Source organism: Tinamus guttatus, unplaced genomic scaffold (genome assembly GCF_059628265.1).
Source record: "Tinamus guttatus ecotype Peru unplaced genomic scaffold, ASM5962826v1 Tinamus_guttatus_pri_ptg000052l, whole genome shotgun sequence".
Taxonomy (NCBI): domain Eukaryota; kingdom Metazoa; phylum Chordata; class Aves; order Tinamiformes; family Tinamidae; genus Tinamus; species Tinamus guttatus.
The window spans coordinates 7847567-7868731 of record NW_028288586.1 but is presented as its reverse complement, the minus strand read 5'-3'; the positions used below and the strand labels follow the sequence as shown (position 1 = coordinate 7868731).

Sequence of the window (21165 nt, the reverse complement as noted above, 5' to 3'; positions counted from 1 at the left end):
TGGAGGAGAGGTACCTCACAGCCCTTGTGCTAGGCCTTTGCTCTCTAGGTTTTCTGGACATTTGGCACTTGGTGGGAGGACTCTGACAGCCTGCCTTGACATCAGGCCCCTGGTAAATAATAAATGGCCCCTGACCATACGCAGGCGGGCTGCATGTCTAGGGAGTCTGACCTACTTCACGAACCCTGTATGTGTCTGTATTTCTGCCCAGGATTTCACTGAAGCAGGTACAGGTGACCTGAAACAGCATGGGAGCATACCGGCCCTGGTTGAGGCAGCAGTGCTGCAAAATGGCAGAGCCTCTTGGCAATTAGGTTTGCGCTCTATCTGTTTGGCTCTGTGCTTAGCATATACGTTTGCCAGGCTTTATGAAAGAGTTTATTTCTAAAAGGATTCACCAGTTAATTGCCACAGACATTTGGTACCTCTGCTCCGGCAAGAGACAAGCCAGCTCTGCTGGGAGCAGGGTGGATGAGGCAGGGCCATTTGCTGGGCACACAGAGGTGTCCATGGGGCACTGAACCCCAGCCTGGGCTGCTTATGTCCATCAGCACCATGTGTATTAATGTATCCTGCTTTGCTTGTGCTCATGGCTTGTAGCAATCCGTAGCACGTCCAATAGATGGCCTTAAAATGGGCTGGCTGGAAAAAGTTCCAGTGAAACGCCTTTTCCGCAGGATTTGCTGATTCACCTGAATCACAATGTATGTCAGAGACTTTTCCACATTCATCAAGTCCTGATGCAAGCTGGGCAAGGCTCCACAGAAACCCGGCTGGCAGCTCGCCTGATGGCGGCTTGGCAGGTACCTGGGGAGCAGCCCGGGAGCCGGGGGCTTTCCATAAGGCTGCCTCCTGGCAGCTCCCTGTGCCGAGTGGGGGCAACCTCAGCCACGGGACATCTCAGACAGGGCCTGCTCCCTCTTGCAAAAATTCTGGGAGGTTTTTATTTTTGTCAGAGTAGGGAGATGTTGAGAATTGCATCTCCATAAAGTACAATCACGTCCTTTGCTAGAATTTCTCAGACCCTTTTCTGTGCAGCTAAGCATTCAGTAATCCCTTATAACCTGTAGGGGAGGTTATAATTCACGTAACTGAGTGTTTTCTTGAAACTGCGTTTGCATCCTTTTTAGATTCAGATCATTCTGCAACTTTTGGGTGCTCTCACAGTAGAATACTACCGGAGTGTTTTAGCTGCTTATATATGAAAATCACATATAAAATTCCTTTGTCTCCACTTATTTTTCTGGGTTGCATTACTATTTTACCTTTTTTTTTTTTTTTTTCTTATTTTCCCAGCCTGTTATGTCTGTTTCTTTTCATTACACATCATCTTCTGTTTTAAAAGATGTGAAGCATCTTCATAAGCATGTGTGGATTTTTTGACTCATTAACAGTGGCAGATGCAGTGGCCTGGTAACATTCCCTACCTATTTCAAGAAGATTATGCTTCACTGGAGTTGGACAACATTAATGTTTTGGGAGGGAACTGAATGAGCTGAAAAGGAGCTCACAAGATGGTAGTATCCGCAGGTCAGCAGGCAGCATAGTGAATCATCGTGGTGAGGAGATGCAATGGCCAGCACAGGGCAGAATAATTTATTACCTCTCAGGCTGCTGATTCACAAATCCTGCAATTCCAAGTGACACTGGAGTGGCTGGGGAGAAAGCAGAGCACCTGGGACAGCAAAATCCAGCTTGAGGACTTGTACTCATCCCTGTCCTTTAACCTGGGCAGGTGCTGGGGTGTAGGTTCATCGCAGTGCCTCAGCACACCAACGACCTCAGACCTACTGTGTACCTGCTCTTTCCTCATGCACTGTATTTAAAAAGTAATTTAAAAATATAGCTGGTTTGTCCCTTGTGTCTTTTCTGGAATGATATAAACAGCTACCTAGGCTTTGAACCTGCAAAACACTGAAGTACAAGCTGTGATTAAAGGAGATGCTCAACATTAGGCTAACGACTGAAAAGTTAACGCTGCAGAAAGACTGCTGTAATACCCCCGACACTGACTTAATGTTTTTTATCTGTAGATTTCAAAAGAGCTCTGTAGTGCTGCCCTGTTTTTTTTAAGATGAGGAAACATAACAATTTGTTTAATTGTTTTCTAAACTGGGAACTTGAGACACACATGCCTTACATGAGTCATGACTCATTCTGGAATTAAACCAAGAACAGACTGGAGTGAGGAGTGTAAAACATGGGACAAAATGGAGATTCTTAGTTAATATTTGGAGAAAAAAAAGGAATTAGTGAATTTATTGGAAACAAAAAAAACCCCCTTTTTTTTCCTCTATGAATGGGAAAAGAAGGTTCTGACTGCAATAGAGGTTCTCAGCATTCACAATCGCTTGACAAAAACCTTTCTGAAAATATTAGGTATTGATCAAGATTTGTTTCTGAGTAGATGGTAGGGTGCAAGCACTTGTAATGTGACTTCTTGAAAGAGACAACTCAAATATTCCTAGGATTCCTAAGAATTTGCAGTGGAGAAATTCGCTTTCTGTAAAATGTGTTTTTTTTTTTTTTTTTTGCCAACCCAGCGCAAAACATTTGAATTAAGAAAAATGGAAACAGATGACTCTTGTGAACAGTGCCCCAGCAGACTTGATATTTGAACAGTTCTTCACAGATTTTTATTTTTTTCTCTCAACAGCACAGTAGCTCTCTCTGATTTATGTTATGTCAGGTAAATCTGTCTTTGGAGACTGCTTTCCCCTCCTCATTCGTGGTGTGGAGAAGCAGAGTGGGGAGCCTCAGTTAGTTAGTGGCCTATCTAACTAATATGCTTTGAAGTGCATCTGCAGGAATCACAAACCAGGCAGTAATTCACTTTTCATGCCCTCAAATCTCTGTGCAGAAATGTCCAACTAGAGCCTGGATTTTCTGTTGTGTCTCCGTAACACGGCAGAGGATATGGGAGCTGTGGGCTGGGCATTGCGGCTGCGCTGGGGAACAGCTAAGCAGATCCCACTGAGCTGGCTTGTCTGAAAGCAGCTTCCACAGCCAAGGATTTCTGCATTACAGAGCTCAGCAGTCTCTTTGGCACTTGTCCCTTCCCATCCAAGCTCTACTTCTGCTCCAGGGATGATAAGAGTCCCAGGGATGCATGACCATTCCAGTGCTGGGCAGTTCATTCTGGGGAGGGGAGATCCCTTTCCCTTTTTGGCCTCTCTATTTCGAAGTGCAATCAATCCTCCTTCGAGGAAAAAGCGACTGTGATGATCAGTGTTTCCCAAAAGGCAGTTAGAAACATTCAGTGAAGCTATGGTTTTCGCCTCTACTGCGAATGTATCCACCTGAACCTGTGGCACAGATCTATAGGAGTGCTTTGATGTCAATGGCTTTGCATGTTATGTAAGCCTATTAGGTGTCATCAGTTCATTGTTTGCTTGTTTATTTCAACAAAACTGAGTTTCTTCCTTTTTTTTTTTTCCCCTCAGAGTGACCGACTACTCATTAAAGGTGGAAGAATTATCAATGATGACCACTCCTTCTATGCAGACATATACCTGGAAGATGGACTTATAAAGTTGGTTTCTTAAGTATTGAACTTTTTTTGCACGCCTATTAGTATAGACTCATGTGATTTCTTGATGGTGCTGACATGAAATCTTGCAGCTAGCATCTCGGTTGCTTCTTGATATGGGGTGATAGTAGTTTAATTATGCAGTTCTGCCATTTAATCTTTGGTAACATTAGATAAACAAAAAAAAATCCTTTACTGTAGTTTGAAGGTGCTCACTCTGAACAATTTCTTAAGATAATTGAGCGTAGGCAGCAAAGTAGGATCTCTCAACTCAAGAGGTAATGGTGGGGACTATGGGAAATTTCTGAGTTTGTGTGTGGCGGGAGGTTCATTACTGCATTTTTCCCCCACACCTAAGCTTGGGTGGATGCAGCTGTGCTGTACAGGATTGTGCATTGCTCACGTGTGCTTTTTCTTGCTTAGAAAAGGGTATTTGATCTTTAGTCTTCGCAAATTTAGAAAGCTAATCCTGGTGGCATATCAGGATGTAAAATATAGAATCTGGGAAAGTATTCATTAGATAAGTATGAAAAACACATTACTGATAGCTGGGAAAACAGTAACAGAGATGTCTCTTCATCTGGCTTTACTGATCCTAGCCTGGGGTGGTGGAGATGAGGCCCTCCTAGTTTTGGTGGGTCATGCAACATGTACAAGCACTATGGTTTACACAAGGATCAAAGCCTTCATTTCTACTGCCAAGCTTTTAATTAGTGGCCTAATCAAGTTTGGACTCCAGAGGCCTCAGTTTAATGCGTAGAAACATAATTATGATTATCTAAGTAAATAATTCATTGCCTGTTTGTTTTCAGAACTGCTTTTCCTAAGCAAATATCATCAGATTGGAAGTCTGTTTCTTTGTATGTCTGTGCTTGCTTGCATCATTCGTGATGCAGGTTATTATAACAGAAAAAAAAAAGGAAACATTTTTTCTCCAAGGTCTATGCAGCTATGCAGCTTTCTTCTTAAATGTTCATTCTAGTTTCATTCTCTTCCTTCCTCCTTTCTCTTCCTTCCTTCTTTTCACTCCCTTTCCCTCCCTTCCTTCCTCCCTTCCTCAACTATGTTGTTATCTCTTCATTGGTATTTCAGATTTTTTTTTTTGTTTTTATTTGGTCAAATGTACATTTTGAACTATCATTTGGAGGGGACAGATTGGATTTAACAGCTAAGTGCATGAGATGCTGTGAGCCTGAAACTGATGTGATTTTTTGGCCCTCATTTGAGCAGAGCCCTTGCCTTGGTGCTTGCTAGGTTTTTAGCAAGGTTCTTGCTTGGTCCTTAGCAAGGACAAGCTTTCAGGTGTCTGCAGTTTCGCGGCCTTTTAAGTGCTTAGCCTCCCTCTCAAAGCCCTGTGTGGATTCTGCCTCCAGGGTAGAAATAAAAAATCTTAATAATGATTAGAGGGACAAGTCCTTAAGTTTTAAAATGTTCGTGTCTTTGCCTAAAGAAGCAAATGGGCTACTCAGCATCCTGAGTTGCAACTGATTTCTTGGATTTAGATGACTTGGGAGTTGCATGTGTGAGATATCCTGCTTGGAGACCCTCTGTACCTAAGTTGTGAGGACACCTGGATGTGAGCTGGATTTGAGTCCTACCACTGCCTAGTTCAGAGGAGAAATTCTGCAGTCCAGGAAAGTGCTGTATTTTCTGGGGTTGGTTTCTCTTCCTTTCTCCAGTTAGAACTGCCCATTGCAACTAAATATTTAAGCTAGTCATTAAATGTAGCTTAAAATTCTTTGGAGCAGGATTTTGAACCACGGACATTCACATTTCAAATCATGCCCTAACTCCCCATCTGTACAACCTGCTGATAATATATAGACTTTCCACAAAATGGAACAGACATTAAGCCACTCAGCCAAGAATAGGTAACAGTGTGGCTCTTTTGCAGGGATACAAAAGATCTGGGTTTGACCTCTTATTCTGTCCTGGAAACTAATTGGAAAGTAGAGGGTTGGGTTTCTCTTGCAGATTAATGAGGTAAAGAAGGGTTTTGTATAGTCTATGTACTGACAGATTATTTTGCAGCAATGAATGCACACATAATCTTTAATATATTTGAAGAATATCTATAGTTTTGGATGAATATATAAGATAAATGCATTTTCCTGCTTATCAAGGCTTAAAGTAGCTCCCTTGGTACAAGGCAGAATTGGTGCATGTGCTTTTTTGCTAGCTGAAAACAAGCTCTGTGCAATCAGATGACAGCTGAGAAGCAGTTCTTTGGTATCTAAATAGCAATTTAGATATTTAGTAATTTAAATTGCCACTGGTTCATAAATAATAGATGATTCCTACATCTGTCTGGACTATGTTATCCACATGAGGAAATGAGCCCCAATCTCTGTGCCAAGTGGGAGGTCACGTTGGCTGCTCTGTGTCCCTGCCAAGGGAGAGAGTCGGGTTGGTCTGGGCTGGGGACAGCTAAGGAGAGTGAAGGGGGCAAGTGGGGCTCCAGAGCTGAGCCTGGTGAACCCTGACAGCAGCTGAAATCTCCACTGACCGCTGCAGGAGTTCTTCAGCCTAGTTAGGTTAAGCTTGCAAAGAGCTGAAGCTTGGTCTTTCCATCAAGCTTTATGCATCTTGTAGGTGTCAGAATTTCCCAGTTTGTTTTACTGGAGATTAGAAACTGTAGAGATCAACTTTCTGTGAGTCTGAGTTTTCTAGTTAGCTAAGTGCTAGCTGGTGCATCAGAAAACCGACTCAATCACATAGTGTCTAGAACACACTGACCTGTGCTATTGTGTTTGTCACCCATGAGTAATTGAAACCCGTGCTTATTAACACACACTTATTAATGAGTGAGCAATTCAGGAGTCCTGATGCATTTTCTCTTCCTCTGTGCCCTGCTCAGTCAGAAAAAAGGCCACCGTGGGTGTTGGTGAAGATCAGCCTTCTCCTAGGCTGAATCCTGATACCAGGGCAAGCACTGAGGCTGGATCCTGCCAGGCCATAGCACAGCAGCATCCTCAAAGAATCATAGAATCATAGAATGCTCAAGGTTGGAAGGGACCTCTAGAGGTCATCTAGTTCAACCCCCTGCACACGCAGGGTCACCTAGAGCACGTGGCACAGGACTGCGTCCAAGCGGCTTTGGAAGATCTCCAGAGAAGGAGACTCCACAACCTCTCTGGGCAGCCTGTTCCAGTGCTCTGGCACCCTCACTCTTAAGAAATTTGTCCTTAAGTTCCCATGGAACTTTTGATGCTTCAGTTTCTGGCCATTACCTCTAGTTCTGTCAGTGGCCACCACTGAAAAGAGGCCAGCACCATCCTCCTCACTGCCTCCCTTGGCTTCCTTTATAGGCACTGATCAGGTCCCCTCTCAGCCTTCTCTTCTCCAGGCTGAACAGGCCCAGCTCCCTCAGCCTCTCCTCATTGGGCAGATGTTCCAGGCCCCTGATCATCCTTGTAGCCCTGCACTGGGCTCTCTCCAGCAGCTCCACATCCCTCTTGCACTGTGGAGCCCAGAACTGGACACAATATTCCAGATGTGGCCTCACCAGGGCTGAGCAGAAGGGCAGGATCACCTCCCTTGACCTGCTGGAGACGCTCTTCTTAATGCACCCCAGGATTCCATTGGCCTTCTTGGCCACGAGGGCACACTGCTGTCTCATGGTCAACCTGTTGTCCACCCTGACACCCAAGTCCTTCTCTGCAGAGCTGCTCTCCACAAGGTCGGTCCCCAGCCTGTCCTGGTGTCTGGGGTTATTCCTCCTCAGGTGCAGAACCTTGCACTTGGCCTTGTTGAATTGCATGAGGTTTCTCACCACCCAGCTGTCCAGGCTGTCCAGGTCCCTCTGGATGGCAGCGCAGCCCTCTGGGGTATCAGCTACTCCTCTCAGTTTCGTGTCATCAGCAAACTTGCTGAGGGAGCGCTCTGTGCCTTCATCCAGGTCATTGATGAATAAATTGAACAGGCCTGGACCAAGGACTGACCCCTGGGGAACCCCGCTAGCTACAGGCTAAGACCATTTGATCACATGTCACTTCATCAGGGGTGACTTTCTAAGGCACCAAATACACTGGTAATGATTATGGAAGAAAACAAAAATGAATCACATTTATATTTTTGCATAGGTTTTCTTTAATATTGTTATTTTCAGAAGGTATGGTAGTCCTTGGAGTGCTGTTCCAGTTTTAACATCCAGTTTTAAATGAGATTGTTAATAGAATACCTTTTTCCACTGTTTTTTGGTCATACAAACTCTGTATGTGAGGAACTGTTCTGATTAAACTGTTCCTTTGAGAGCGTGAGGAACTGTTCTGATTAAAATTTTAGGAATGAATTCAGAGAATGGACATTAGTGTTGTGCTATTTCCTTCAGTGGAGCCACACAGCTTTATGCACACTATCAGACTGCCCCCTGATCTTGGCTTGTGCCCTATAGTAGGTCCTAGCAACTCAGATTTTAGGACCCTCTTGCAGTTTGTGCAATTTGTTGTGCTAACCTGCTTCAGGGCTTCACCATTAGCACTCATCACTGCTGCAAGTAGGGTATGATGTGCTCCTGTGCAATATGTGTTGCTGAATGGTAGACGCTGGACGTGGAATTGTTGAGCTTCATGCTGTGATATTGTCAGATCCTGCTAGCTACCACTTGAGTATTTTAGCAGTGCACAGTCCACAAGCCTGGATTCTGCAGGGGAGTTTTCTCACTGAATGGCTGTTCTTCTCTCCAGCCAAATCCTGGAGCACTGAGGGAGCCAAGCTACTGGAGGTGACATTTTTGCATAGGATATGAAACAAATTCTTGACCTCTTGTGGCTATTTATTAACTCTGGTATTTTGGCTAAATTCCAAACTGAATAATTCTCCCTGCTATTTTCACTGGTTCTAATTAATGGTTATATTTCTTCTGTGTTCTACCTTGTTGCAATTGGCTGTTAATCAGTTGCTGTGCCTTGCTGTGTAGGTGGGAGTTGCATTTTAATATAGGAGAAACAGCTTCAGCATCTCAGATGTCTGGGGTGTTTATTTAGTTCTGTATAAATGTTATTTCATCCCAGGCGAAAGGAAATGAAGACTCAGACTGTGTGTCAGTAACATAACTAGCTAAATGAACCCTAGAGGCAGCTCCAGCCTCAAATATACTAAGGTGTAGCAATACAGGGATGCGGCTTCCCCAGAGCACTGTATCTTTTCCTATTTGACAGAAAAACATGTGAAGAAGACATAAAATAATGTAATGTGATTTAGAGTTAAAAGTTAATTTACCCTGTATTTGGTCCATGAACACTAAGAATGTTTTCTTTGTAAGTGTCTGGGGTTTGCTTGTTATCAGCATGGGAGAGAGACTAATAGTATTTTCAGTAGCAAGAAAAAAAAGTGCTTTTGGAAAACCGAAGGAAAAAAGATGACAACAGTTAATTAGTATTATTTCTATACCATTATGCAGAACATTTCACTAAGTTTTAACTGTAGGAGGAGGACAAAGAATCTGTGACAAAGCAAAATAGAAGTGTTTGGGTCTCAAATATCTATTTCTGTATCTTAGAAAATGTAGATTTTTTAAAATGGGTAAATATGCATTAGCTGGTTACAGGGTAAATATAACTTCCTTCTGATGTGCCCTGTGTATCTACCATATATTTACAATGTCAGCCTGCTGTCCTTTTGACCTGTGTTTTTCAGTTTGTATTTAAAAACTTAATATATAAAATGAGACATCCCCCTCTAGAAAATGTTAACTATAGGCATCTGTAATTGTTTAAAGATATGACACTTAAGTCTCACCTTGAAGTGTGTAAAAAAAAAATTGCTGTTTTTATGGCTGGTGCATTATCGTGTCTTTACTGGCCGCTAGAGCAGCACAAAGCAGCCAGAGCCAGGGAGCAGCTAAGCAGGTTTGCTAACACTTAGTCGTGCCAGTGCAGTGCAGAGCATGTATTTGAGTTTTCCCTCTGCTTTGTGTTTCCAGTTCTTTCTGCCTCTGGTATAGCCCGTGGTTCCTCTCCCCTAAATGCCTCAAGTAGCTTGTGTCTCCTGTGCTTCTTTGTTTAAGTAAAACAGTATTGCCTTTCCTTGCTGCCCAGGCAAATAGGAGAAAACCTCATTGTTCCTGGGGGAGTCAAGACCATAGAGGCTAATGGGCGCATGGTTATTCCTGGGGGAATAGATGTCAACACTTACCTACAAAAGCCCTACCAAGGAATGACTGCTGTCGATGACTTCTATCAAGGCACAAAAGCTGCACTAGCAGGAGGCACCACCATGATCAGTGAGTACTAAAAATACTAACTTTTGTCTTCCCATCCCAGGTGGAAGGTCAGGTAGCACTTGAGGGGAAGTTTCCTTCTGCAATTGTTTCACCTTGTTAAAGCTTTGTGGGCGAGTTGTTCAGGTGACATAAATTGTCATTGCTTCCTTGTGAAGAGGAACTGCCTCATAAATTTTTGCTCTCAATGAATTAAGAGATGTGGCTACTTTTCCTGAGTGATGTTATATGCTACTGAACAAAAGTGTGAAAGGATTTCTGGAAACAAGCACAAAATACACTGCTTTTGTTACTAACTTTTTCAGTGTATGTTCTTCAGTTGAGGCTTCATATGTCTTTATAGCCAGCTCAGAAATTCAAGCCTTCAATTACCATTTATCAGTGTTTATAAACAATTTCACTTTGAAGCTTGTGTGCCACATTGCACTGTTTAACTTCCGCAAAGATGGCAGGAGACTAGAAATTTCCCCTCTCTTTTTCTCTTGGCCATGTGGCTCACATATATGATACTGTTTTAAACAGGTGCCCCAGTGCAATCACTGGAAAGCTCATTGCTTTGCTAAGGAAAGTGGCACTTAGCTGGTCGTGCAGTTGTGTATACCTGCATCAGTGAAGCTACTGAAAAAGGTTTTTCTTGATGGATAATGTTTTAAGAGTCATGCTTTTGGTTTGTTTCTTGGTGCATAGTGGATAAGCCTTGCAGTGGTTATCCTGCTCATAACTGGATGCTCCTTAATCAAAGCCTGAAGCTCATACATCCTCATGTACAATATAATGTTTGCAGACCACACCAGTAAGACCTTACTGTGTTTCTTACTTCCTTTTGACCTCGCCCTGTCAAAGGATAACTATATATATGCATGAGTAATCCTGTCTTGTCTTTGTGTCATTCAACTTAGTGGGATCAGCAGATGCAGCAAGTCTTAGGACAACTGCAGTGCATAATTTCAGCACACTCAATCTGCCATGTAGTGTGGCAGAGTATTTATGCTTTCTATCTTCTCCGTTCAAATACTTGGCTGTATTCCCAATTCTGTCTGCGGAGGAAGTGTGCAACATCTCCACTTGTTTGCAAGGCCGATTGGGCCAGTTCAGTGGCTGAGAGGCACTGGTTAATAATAGTATGAATTATGAAATACCTGGAAATAAACACGTCAGCTAGTAAATGCAGATAAGCTCAGAACTCGTAGTGTCTAGAGAAGAATAAATTGAAGAGCAAACATTCCCTAAACTGTGGGATGCTTAAATCTACCCTTGTGTGTCAATTTATTGTACACCGAACATGTTGCCAGGCTTAACTTTAGTGCAGACTGTTCCACAAAATTGGCTACACCTAAGACAGCAGGATGAGGCTAACAATCTGAAATAACAGCGTGCACACAAACTGCCCCTCAGGAACGCTGTTTTGTCCTAGATGCTTGAAGACTAGTTACAGACACGCAAGAACTGTGACCAGTAAGTAGTCTGGGTAATGGACACTGAATCTCTTTTTCAGTTGACCATGTGCTCCCAGAGCCTGGCTCAAGTTTACTGACCTCCTTTGAGAAGTGGCACGAGGCAGCTGACACCAAATCCTGTTGTGATTACTCTCTCCATGTGGACATCACTAGCTGGTATGATGGGATTCGAGAAGAGCTGGAAATACTGGTGCAAGACAAAGGTTAGTGAGAGAAAACAAGCAGTATTTGTGCTTTTTACTGAAAGGTCATACGGAGGTCAAATTTTCAAGTTTTTTACTGGATACATCAACTAGAAAAGAAATGCATAGGTACAAAATTCTGCACTGCCTTGAACTTCTGTATTCGTATGCTGTGTGAAATGGACCTATGATCACTCAGCCTTGTGAATTAGTGGCTTCAAATTTTAGCTTGACTGGAATCAGTCCATTTATCTGTCTTAAGTTAAGTCCAAATATCAAGGGCCAGATCATCACAAAACTACCATTGCAGGCTGTTGTTCATTTATCACGTTACATTCTCAGATGGTACGTTACATTCTTAGGTTGGAAGTTATTACAAAGCATGGTTATAATTTGAAAATGGGTTCAGCGTACAGTGAGGTTCCTAATATTGAAAAAATGTCCTGATTTTCTCAAGTGCTTGATCTCTTGTGGCTTTCCCTGAAGTTACTAGAAAATATTTTGTGTCAAGACTTAGAGAAATCAGGTCACTTATTTAGGAATCTATTTAAGACACTTATGGGTTTGGTTCATTTCAATTAATGCTGCCATCTGAGATGCTGCAGGTCATTCTATCTGGTCTCCAGCTACCACTCCAGAATAGCATAGATAAAACCTTCCAGAAAACTTGTCCCATGCCAGGCAGCTCAGTATGAATATCTATTATATGACAGTAGCACCAGCTACCCATGTGTAGGCAACTGAATATAGCCTTCAGAATATAGTAATTTTGATCTAGTTCCTTAAAATTCTGCCTACCACCATGAATCTTCTGTCCAGAGGCATATCTTTTCAAATATTTTTTGCTGCTTAAGTTCTTTAAAAGTTTATGGCTATTAGCTAGGTAATATTTTATGAGACTGTATCATGAGTAAATCAAAATGATCCTAGTGCTGGGAAGTCTAAGTTAGGTGAAAGCAGCCTCCTTTGCAATGTGTAGGACTAGTGAGGAGTTAGATTTGAAAAAATTCTTTATATAAAAAGCACCGTCAAGGTAGAAAAACAAAGTGAAAAATGATCTTTTGAATGGGCAGTTGTTCAAGTTGCTCATTGAGATGTTGCCGAAATGCAGTCACGTATAAGAATTCATCCTGTATTTCAGAATGGTAGCAGTACATCTGATATATAATTAGATTTTAGGCAACAAAACACTTCAATCAGCAAGATTATGTATAATTTGGACAAAAGATAACTGGTCTTACATGGGCTTTTATAATATAGGTGATTTTTTCAAGATGACGACATCTGCCAATATTGATGGTGCCAAATTTGTGCTATTCCCCTGTTACCAGCTTTGATAACAGGGGTACCCCACTGTGAATTAGCTGAATGATCTATCAGGGAAGTATCCAGCGCCTTGTTTCAAAGGTTAGCTGTTATTTTCCAGAGCTCACAGATCACAGATGGCTCAGCACTCTCCCAAATGTGCCTGGGGGCTTACATTAAAAGCCTGGTGCAGACAGTTGGGTTAATAGTTTTCTCCAGCTATTGAAATGTGAGTTTTCAATAGAAATCTGAGCTGCCTTTCACTCTTCATAGGAAATAGAGATCTGTTCTTTGGTTCCTGACCAAGGATGGGTGAGGGGCCCCCATGAGTCTTTGATGGCAATAACATTAGGAGGTCACCTTCGTTCTCATGGATGCTGCAGTTTATCTCCAACCAGTCAAAGTAATTTACTCTCATGTGTTAGGAAACACAAAATAAGGGAGGGCAAGAAAGCAGAAAGACAATAGCAAATATTTCAACATGACAGGAGCTCTCAAATTAATGGATATTATCTGCTGATAATTGGAAACATGCGGGCCAGATCGTCGGTCTTGATGTCAATACACTGGTTTTCATCAGCTGAGAATCTGGATTTAATTTGTTTTCCGCTTATTGTCTGGTGGGTTATTTAGCCAAGCGCAGGGCTGAGTTAACCACGTTTGAATGCTAAGTGTGCCTAGTACTGTCTCAGTATGAATCACACAGGAGCTCACCAAGCTGCTGCAGAGATGCCCCTGTCGTGGGTTATAATTGAGCAATTAATCAGTTTTAAATCGATACAAAGCTAATTTAAGGAGAAAGGCTTTAGAAGAGCTTGGAGATTTTGTGGAACCAAATGTTGATCTTAAAAAGTCATGCTTGTAAATTTCCAGCAGTCCATCCATGATTGGGAATCTCACAAATATGTAAAGGAGCAACAGCCCTGAACTCTGCAGATTCAGGAAGCTCACTCATTTCTCTAACTACTGTGCTTTGTCTCTGCTTGGAAAAACTTGCCTGAAATTTGGAGAGGATTCTGCTGAGCGCTCCTGACACTGAGAACAAGCACCCGCCTAGGATGGGATGTAACACATTAAGCATTACATTAAATCAGTAGTGGATGAGATCTTCTGTAACTCCATCCTTTCCTTCCAGAGACTATATTGAGGATTTATACCTAAGCATTATACATAAGCATTAGGCAAAAAATCTAATCTTGGATATCTAAATATGTGTACTGATTTTATTTTATCTTGGTATCCTATAATAGGACTCTATTTGCAAAATAAGATAGTTTAAACTATGTCTCTTGTTAGCTGTAAAGACAGCCTAAGAGAGGCCTTCTACTTTGTGTGTGTCTGGTGGGGTAGCCAGGAGCAGAGGTTTGTATTAGATTAATCTCCTTCTGTACTGTAGGCACTGTAAATAAAGAAGCAGCTCAAGATCCTGCAATAGGATCCCTTCTGGAATCACTTCAACTCCCACTGACTTCAGGGAGAAAATTCATTTAATTGGGAGCAAAACTCCTACTCTTTTCATCAAGGTCAGAAAAGTGCCTATGATGATGCAAAAGCAACAAAGGGAAAAGGCAGAGAATTTATATTGCTTGAATAAACATATGCCTCCCAACCACAGTACCTAGAAAAAAGCGCTTTATTTCTTGTGAGACCATGATTAAATTAATTGCTTTTGGCTAGAGCTCAGTGGATAAGGAAGAGCAATAGGCAACTTAGTTCTCTGCTCTCAGAGAGATGTATACAAGATGATCCAGCCCCTTGCCATCACAGGGGCTAGTTTGCATACTTTGGACTAACCCGGATGTGTTTCTCTCATTGCTGCATATATGCATAGTCAAACATGCAAAAAGGTGGCTCTGAGGTCCAGGTGTGGGTTTGTGAACAGGAAACAGAACTTTCCTCAAAAACAGGTTGGACACACGTCCTGCACATCACTAGAGTGGGGACGACTGCTCAGAGGCTGAACCCTTAAAGGGTTCAGAGCACGAACATAGGGACTACATCCAAACTGCATATTGAGGAATGAGCTGAGTGATCATAGTAAAATCCAGGTGTGGTTCTGGGGAATATGAGAAATAAGAAAAGAAAAAAAAATGCTATTCTGTCCAGGATCCGAAGGTCTCATGCTGGGGGAAACTGGCAGCCCTACTGCCTGTGTCACCTGGCAGCACTTGGGCCATGAGTGGCTGCTTGAGGCTGACAGGACTGGTGGGCTCTGACGGCTGTTGCTTGTTTGGCTCCATGTGAACGTCAGCTGGGGAAGACCAGCTTTCACTCTGTGCTTCTCCCTGAGCTGCCGTGGCTTAAGAGGAAGACACAATAACACAGATCATTTCAAGGTTTTATCCTGCATGTAAAGTATATCCTCGGGTATTTCAGATTGTGAATAAGCAAATTCTCTGCCAGAGTATGAACAACCAAGCCCTCTGCCTGAGGGCATGTCTGCGCATATCTAGACTCATGAAAATGTTACATTTTCATCAGGCAACCTTATTCCTTTGATATAGCCAGTATAACATGAACAGCTCCCTTTCTTTTTTCTTCTGCCCCAGGAAGCAGTTTTCATGATAGCTATTTTGAAAAACAGCATGCATGGATTAGATGGCTTAGATTTATTTTCTTTTAAGCTAGAAAACTCTGAGATCAGTCCCTGTACCAACTTGAGAAGGTTGTCAGTAGACTAAGAAGTAAGGCAAGTTTATAAGCTAGTATAATTTAATATGTACTGAAGATGAACATAAGATGCTTGGAGTCCCCATTCCCTTAGAATATGAAGCTGTGTTATCTCTCTGGGCAAATCTTTGAAGAAAATAGAGAACTATTTAGTGATTTGAACACAGCTGGTTTTTGGCCACCAATACTCAACATGAGCATTTCTTACTGATTTCTAAAATCTGGAGCTGTCTTCTTTCACAGTTCTGTATTATTACCAGTGTGAATCCCTCATCTTTAGAAGATGGAAGAAAAGGTGTGGCTATATGAAATTGCAATCAATTTCAAATTTTCAATGGATTGATTGATTCCATTCATTCCCAGTGTCTGTTATCAGCTAAGCCGGGCACTTTGTGCAGCAAGGTCAAGGAAAAGCAAGTCCATGCACAAATTCAGAGAAACAGTTCCCACAGCTTCTCAGCACTTTGAGGAAATTTAACTAGAAGTATCTTGGCTAAATAACTTGTATACTGAAAAACACAATTTCTGGTCAAACTGAAATGATTTACAGATTAGCTAAAGAAACCTAAAAATTTCCTTTCAGGCTGGTGATTTACAAAATTTAAACTGTGCAAATTTGATTAACTCGTGCTTTTTTTGGACACCATCATTTGGCTGTGATTTGGCCATAAGCGAGCCTATGGGCAGGTGAGCTGGGTTACTCTGAGGCTGAGCACAGGTGATCCACAGTAGTCCAAACAGAAAAGAAGATTTATGCTTTTAGTTAAAATAACTTTAATACAGCTGTGGATTCATGCTCTTTGACTTATTTTTCTGGAAATTTGGGTTTGTTCAAGTAAGATGTAAGAATCCAATTAACACCTTTATGTTTTGTCTTGAAACAGGTGTGAACTCTTTTCAAGTCTACATGGCCTACAAAGATCTTTACCAAATGTCCGACAGCCAGGTATTATCTCTGACTTCTTTCATTGCTGTGATCTGTCCTCCCTCCTAAAATCTGAGGTTGAACCTCAGGAAAAAATTTCCCTCAGCTTTGAGAAGAGTTAGGGGAAATGTACAACTGAGAAAATTCTTTGGAGGGTCTATTCTAAACAGGGCTGAACTTTCAGTGTTCCTTTGTGTCTATGATAAAAGAGCTTCTGTGGAAATTATCTGGTGTCTCCCAATATTACAACCACTCAGGATTTTGCCTGGGGCTTTACTAAATTTTCTTTAGTTTTGTGATATTCAAGGTCAGAGAAGCAAAAGTAGATGAAGGACTGTAGGCTGTGTTTAGTTTTCAAGAGTTTCTCTGTTGCTGCAGACAGCAAAAGTGTGATGTTCTCTGGGCGGGAGGCTGCCTTTTCTTGTTGGGGTTGGAGATAACAATGAGCTGATTTGTAGAGCCTCATTCCAGATTCCAGACTCTTCAGCTTTCCCATTCACAGGGATCAGATCATTGTAAATGAACAATGGCATCTGTTGGTAATAATAATGTTTGCTTATTCAGTGGAGAGAATGCTTCTTTTTTGCTTATCCTAGAGCTATACTTCTCAGCCTCTTAAATAACTGTTGTTACACCTCCAGTGCCTGTTGTTTTAATTGAAATTTTAGGCATAATAATGTATAAGTATTTTCTGAGAGGCAGTGCAAGCCAAATTCAACTTCCTGATGAGATTAGCAGGAGAAACATCCATCAAAATGTTAAATGCACAGCTAGACAGATGCTCATTAACCTTTTTAAATGTGCATGTCAATCTATGTATTCCTACTCATTTAATCCTACAGGAAGTTTCCTAGTGTGAAAGTAGGGTACTGAAGACATGAGGTCTTCAGTATTTAATCTGTGTTTGAAAACTAGGCTCCTGTATTACTGAATTCTGGGCCAAGCAGGGAGTATCTTAGATATTAGATATCTTCTGTAAAGTGAACTATTTCAGTAGTGTGAGTTTTAAGCAAGGTGTTTTCCTTATTCAGCAGTGTTTCCTTCTTTGTACTACCTGCAGCTTTATGAAGCCTTTACCTTTCTAAAAAGTCTTGGGGCAGTCATCCTGGTGCATGCGGAAAATGGAGACTTGATAGCTCAGGTAAGTGAACTGTGCTTTTTGTTTCCTCTTGTGACAAGATTCACATGAGTTAGGAGAAGTAAATCCCTCCAGATAGGGTATGGGTGGGGGAAAAGGGAATTTGCTAGTGATGGATCTTTCCTGGGTCTGATAGCCTGTACACTATGGGTGCACGCTGTGGGATGGCAGGATGCTCTTCCTCTTCCATGCTTTGGAATAGCACCAGCAAGGCAGAGCAGTGATCCAAGCAGCTCCTGCCTTGGGAGCAGGTGGCAGGCAGAAGGAATCAAGAAGGTGTCTCCTGAACCAAGAGGGGCAAGTGAAGCAGAACAAACATTGTAGAGCCTTGCTTGAAGAGTCAGAGACACAGTGAGGCCTGGGAGACTTTATGCTAATGTTGCTGCTGCTGCTGTTAGCAGCACATAAATGACCATAGTAAATTTAGAGTGGGTGATTGAGAGAGCTCTCAGGCCTACTTATTTTTTAGAAGGTGCTTTGAAATCTCTGGAATTTGAGTATAAACCACCCTGATCTTCTAAAACACTTGAAAAATGTGCATTATAATGTAAGTTGTGCTCTTGGAAAAAAAGCTCTCAGAAGCAGGAAATTGGGCTCAAACTGATTATGTCCTATTAAGATAGGCCAGTTCCCTGGTGTATGCTCTGCAGGTGAGCTAAGCTGAGTAGCTCCAGTGCTCACCCTAGAGCATGCTGTAGCTGTGAGCTGTGCAACAGCAGATTGAAAGAGGTCCTGAGGACTGAAATTGACAGCAAACCTCCCTGCAGTCTTTCAGCAGCATTGCCCTATAAAACAGAAAGTCCGGATTGGATTGGTATCATTATGAATGCATAAATCTGTGGCAGCTGAATATTGCTGCTGATCCCTTGACCATGTGCTGGCATCAGGGCAGAGCCCCTCTGAGACCTGTGAGGCTCTGAGTGAGTGACTGGTTTATCTGCTGAGCTCTTCATCTGCTGGCTTATCTGCTCAGGATGGGGCTGCAGAGCTGACAAGGAAATTACAGTAGATAAAAACCTGTTGCCTGTCAGCCCTGGGCTGTGGAAGCCACATTGTGGCTGAGCCAAAAAATTCAAGTGTTTGGGGAAGTGTAAATGGGCTATTTTCATACAGGTTTACTTTTTTAATTTATTTCCTGCTTGTTGGGATTCTGTCCTTTACTTATCTGGGAGGAATTTAACACCTTTCAGAGCCTTCTTTCCCACTGTCATGTTTGGCCAAACTAATCACTGGGCACAAAAGGTACTAGCAAGGAATCAACAGGCACATATGGTGCAGTTCTATTCATCCTGCTTTGGAATCAGGTGAAAACTATCATTTGAATTCAAGAGGGAAAAAAAAAGTCAGAATTCCCCAGCAATTAGCAATATTAGATGCTACCAAAATATATAATTTACAGTTTTAGCACAATACAAAATAGAACCAAAAGAGGTAATAATGAACATAATAAATCAATATGATGGTAAAAATGGCAAAAGGAAAGAAATCAGATGGCACCCATGATGTTTCGATATGTTCCCCATTAAAATCAACAAGCACTTGTGCTGTTGCATTTTTGAAAGAAATCTGTTCCACTTTTTCTTTTTTTTTTGTTTTTGTTTTTGATGAGCTTTAATATACAGCCATGGAACATGAACATAAAGGAAAGAAGAGTCATCAAGAAAAGAGGGAAGAGGGAAGAAATGTGAATTATGTTATACACTGACATATTTCTTCAGTATTGATATGTTTCATAAAACATATTAACATATGAAACATATGAATCAATTTCTTCCTTATGCTTATATTCAGAAGGATTATTTGGATGGTAAAAGGAAAAAGGAAATCTGTCTAGAGGGATATTTTGAGGGACTATCTAGTGTGAACATCTCAATTTGACCATGTCAAACAAATTTTCTCAGTTATTATCACTATTAAATCCTCTTACAGTGAATAAGTTAATCATATGATCTGATTTTATAACATTCTTCAGGGTGGAAGCTATCATATTTTAAGTTTTGCCATTCTTTGCCATTTTGTAATAATTTTTGTGTTATTTGGTTTTAATTGTTTATTTATAAATGTATTTTAATTATCTGAAGTCTTTAACTTCCACTGTTCAGGGTTGTTGCATTATGGATTTAGAACATGTATTTTTAATAATACTTATGAAATGCTATGATTTTGTAACCCCTCCCCTAAAATCTTAATTACATGGACAGAGTAATGGGGTCCTCTACAGCCTTGATTGATTGCAGCAAAGGAAAAAGCATATGTGCATATTAAGTTGCTTAGATTTTGCCAAAATACATTGGTAATGAGTTATCTTTTCACCCTCAGGGACCTGGGATTGAATATTTATTAGATTACACAGTAAAGTATGTTAGGTAACTTCATCTTGATCTCTAGGGGACATTTGTCTGCATCACAGAATCCTTACATTTATTTTACTCTGTTCATTAGAGACCTCTGGGCAGGGGAGGCGGGCAGGTGAGGCACATCACTAGCTCCCTGTTTGCACCCCTGCTTGGTGGGAAATGGTTAATTATCACTTCCTATGGACAAGGAAATGTGTTCCAGTGCCACCTCCTGACTTTAAATTAAAAGATAATTGAAGCCCCTTGTCTGTTTTTAAAAGATCATTCTCACTGGTGCAAGCCTCGACAGCACAATTTTTGCCTGACAACCCCCCATTGGCTCTAAGTGGGGCCTGTTGAGGTGGTCATGGTGCTGCAGCAACCAGAAGCTGCAGGAAGGTGTTTTTTTGTTTTCAGGAAAACATAATTTCAGTGATTCAATCTGCAGGGGAGAAGTGTTACAGAAAATTGGGTGACAGAGGGGAGGCTCCATCTGATAAAAGTCAACAAGGCTGAAATTTGGTGAAGAAGATAACAGTGCTTCACAGTTTGAAAACAGGGAAGTTTAGTGCGTAAAGAAAGAATTACCATATGGAAACATCCATAACTACTGCTTAAAATATTGTTAAGACTTTCTGGTGGGCAGAGGAGACTTCGGATGGTGCAATCACAATGTCTTGAGGCACAAATACTGCAAATCAAACTGCAGTGAAAAATCCTCCTTTGAAATCTGTGCTGGCTGTGCAGAAGCCAGGGGACGTGGGGACAGTGTATTTGGAGCCGATGTTTTCAGTCGTCCTCCCCTGGCAGCAGGCTTGCTCGACTGCATTTAGAGAGAAAAATGGGGCAGTCAGAAAATACCTCACGAGAGGCTGCTGGAGAGAAGTGTCTTATGTTGTGGCAGTTGTCAGCATTTGTCTGTTACGTTTCAGGAACAAAAGCGTATCCTGGAAATGGGAATCACGGGACCTGAGGGACATGCCCTGAGCAGACCCGAGGAGGTAAGAGACTTCACTCGTTTTGTAGCTCATGGAAATATTTTTTCTGTTGGGTACATAATACCCGGGCTCGGCTTCGGCCATGTGCAGCTGACAGGCAGGCATGTGGGGGAAGGTGGCAAGCTGTTTGTCCTGGGTCCTCTTCCAGTGTTATTCGAAGTTTAAAGGAGTGAGTCAGGCAGCAGCATGTAGCTGGGATGAGAGAGGAGAGGCTACCCGTGTGCCCAGGGCTCCCAGCTCCTTCTCACCACCTTGCCTGGAGGAGTGGGCCTGCTGGGTTGCAGAATGTCTCTCTCTTCCTGGTCAAGTTTTTCTAGCACTTTGCAATAATCTTGGATTCCTCCTGTGACTCCCTGTTTGAAGTGCACAGCTCTGGCCAAGAACGTTGTTACCTGCAGAATGCCC

The 21165-nt window shown here is 41.9% G+C and overlaps 1 protein-coding gene across 3 annotated transcripts in view; it reads left to right on the top strand.

The window, feature by feature from the left end:
- CRMP1 (collapsin response mediator protein 1) overlaps window positions 1-21165 on the top strand; it is a 46661-nt gene that overhangs the window by 11840 nt on the left and 13656 nt on the right. For all 3 annotated transcript variants that reach the window (XM_088540005.1, XM_010217241.2, XM_088540006.1), the window contains 6 exons: window positions 3444-3532; window positions 9568-9752; window positions 11245-11409; window positions 16248-16309; window positions 17349-17429; window positions 20695-20763. In XM_088540005.1, coding sequence (XP_088396131.1) covers window positions 3444-3532; window positions 9568-9752; window positions 11245-11409; window positions 16248-16309; window positions 17349-17429; window positions 20695-20763 — 651 coding nt within the window. The remainder of the gene's footprint in view (window positions 1-3443; window positions 3533-9567; window positions 9753-11244; window positions 11410-16247; window positions 16310-17348; window positions 17430-20694; window positions 20764-21165) is intronic.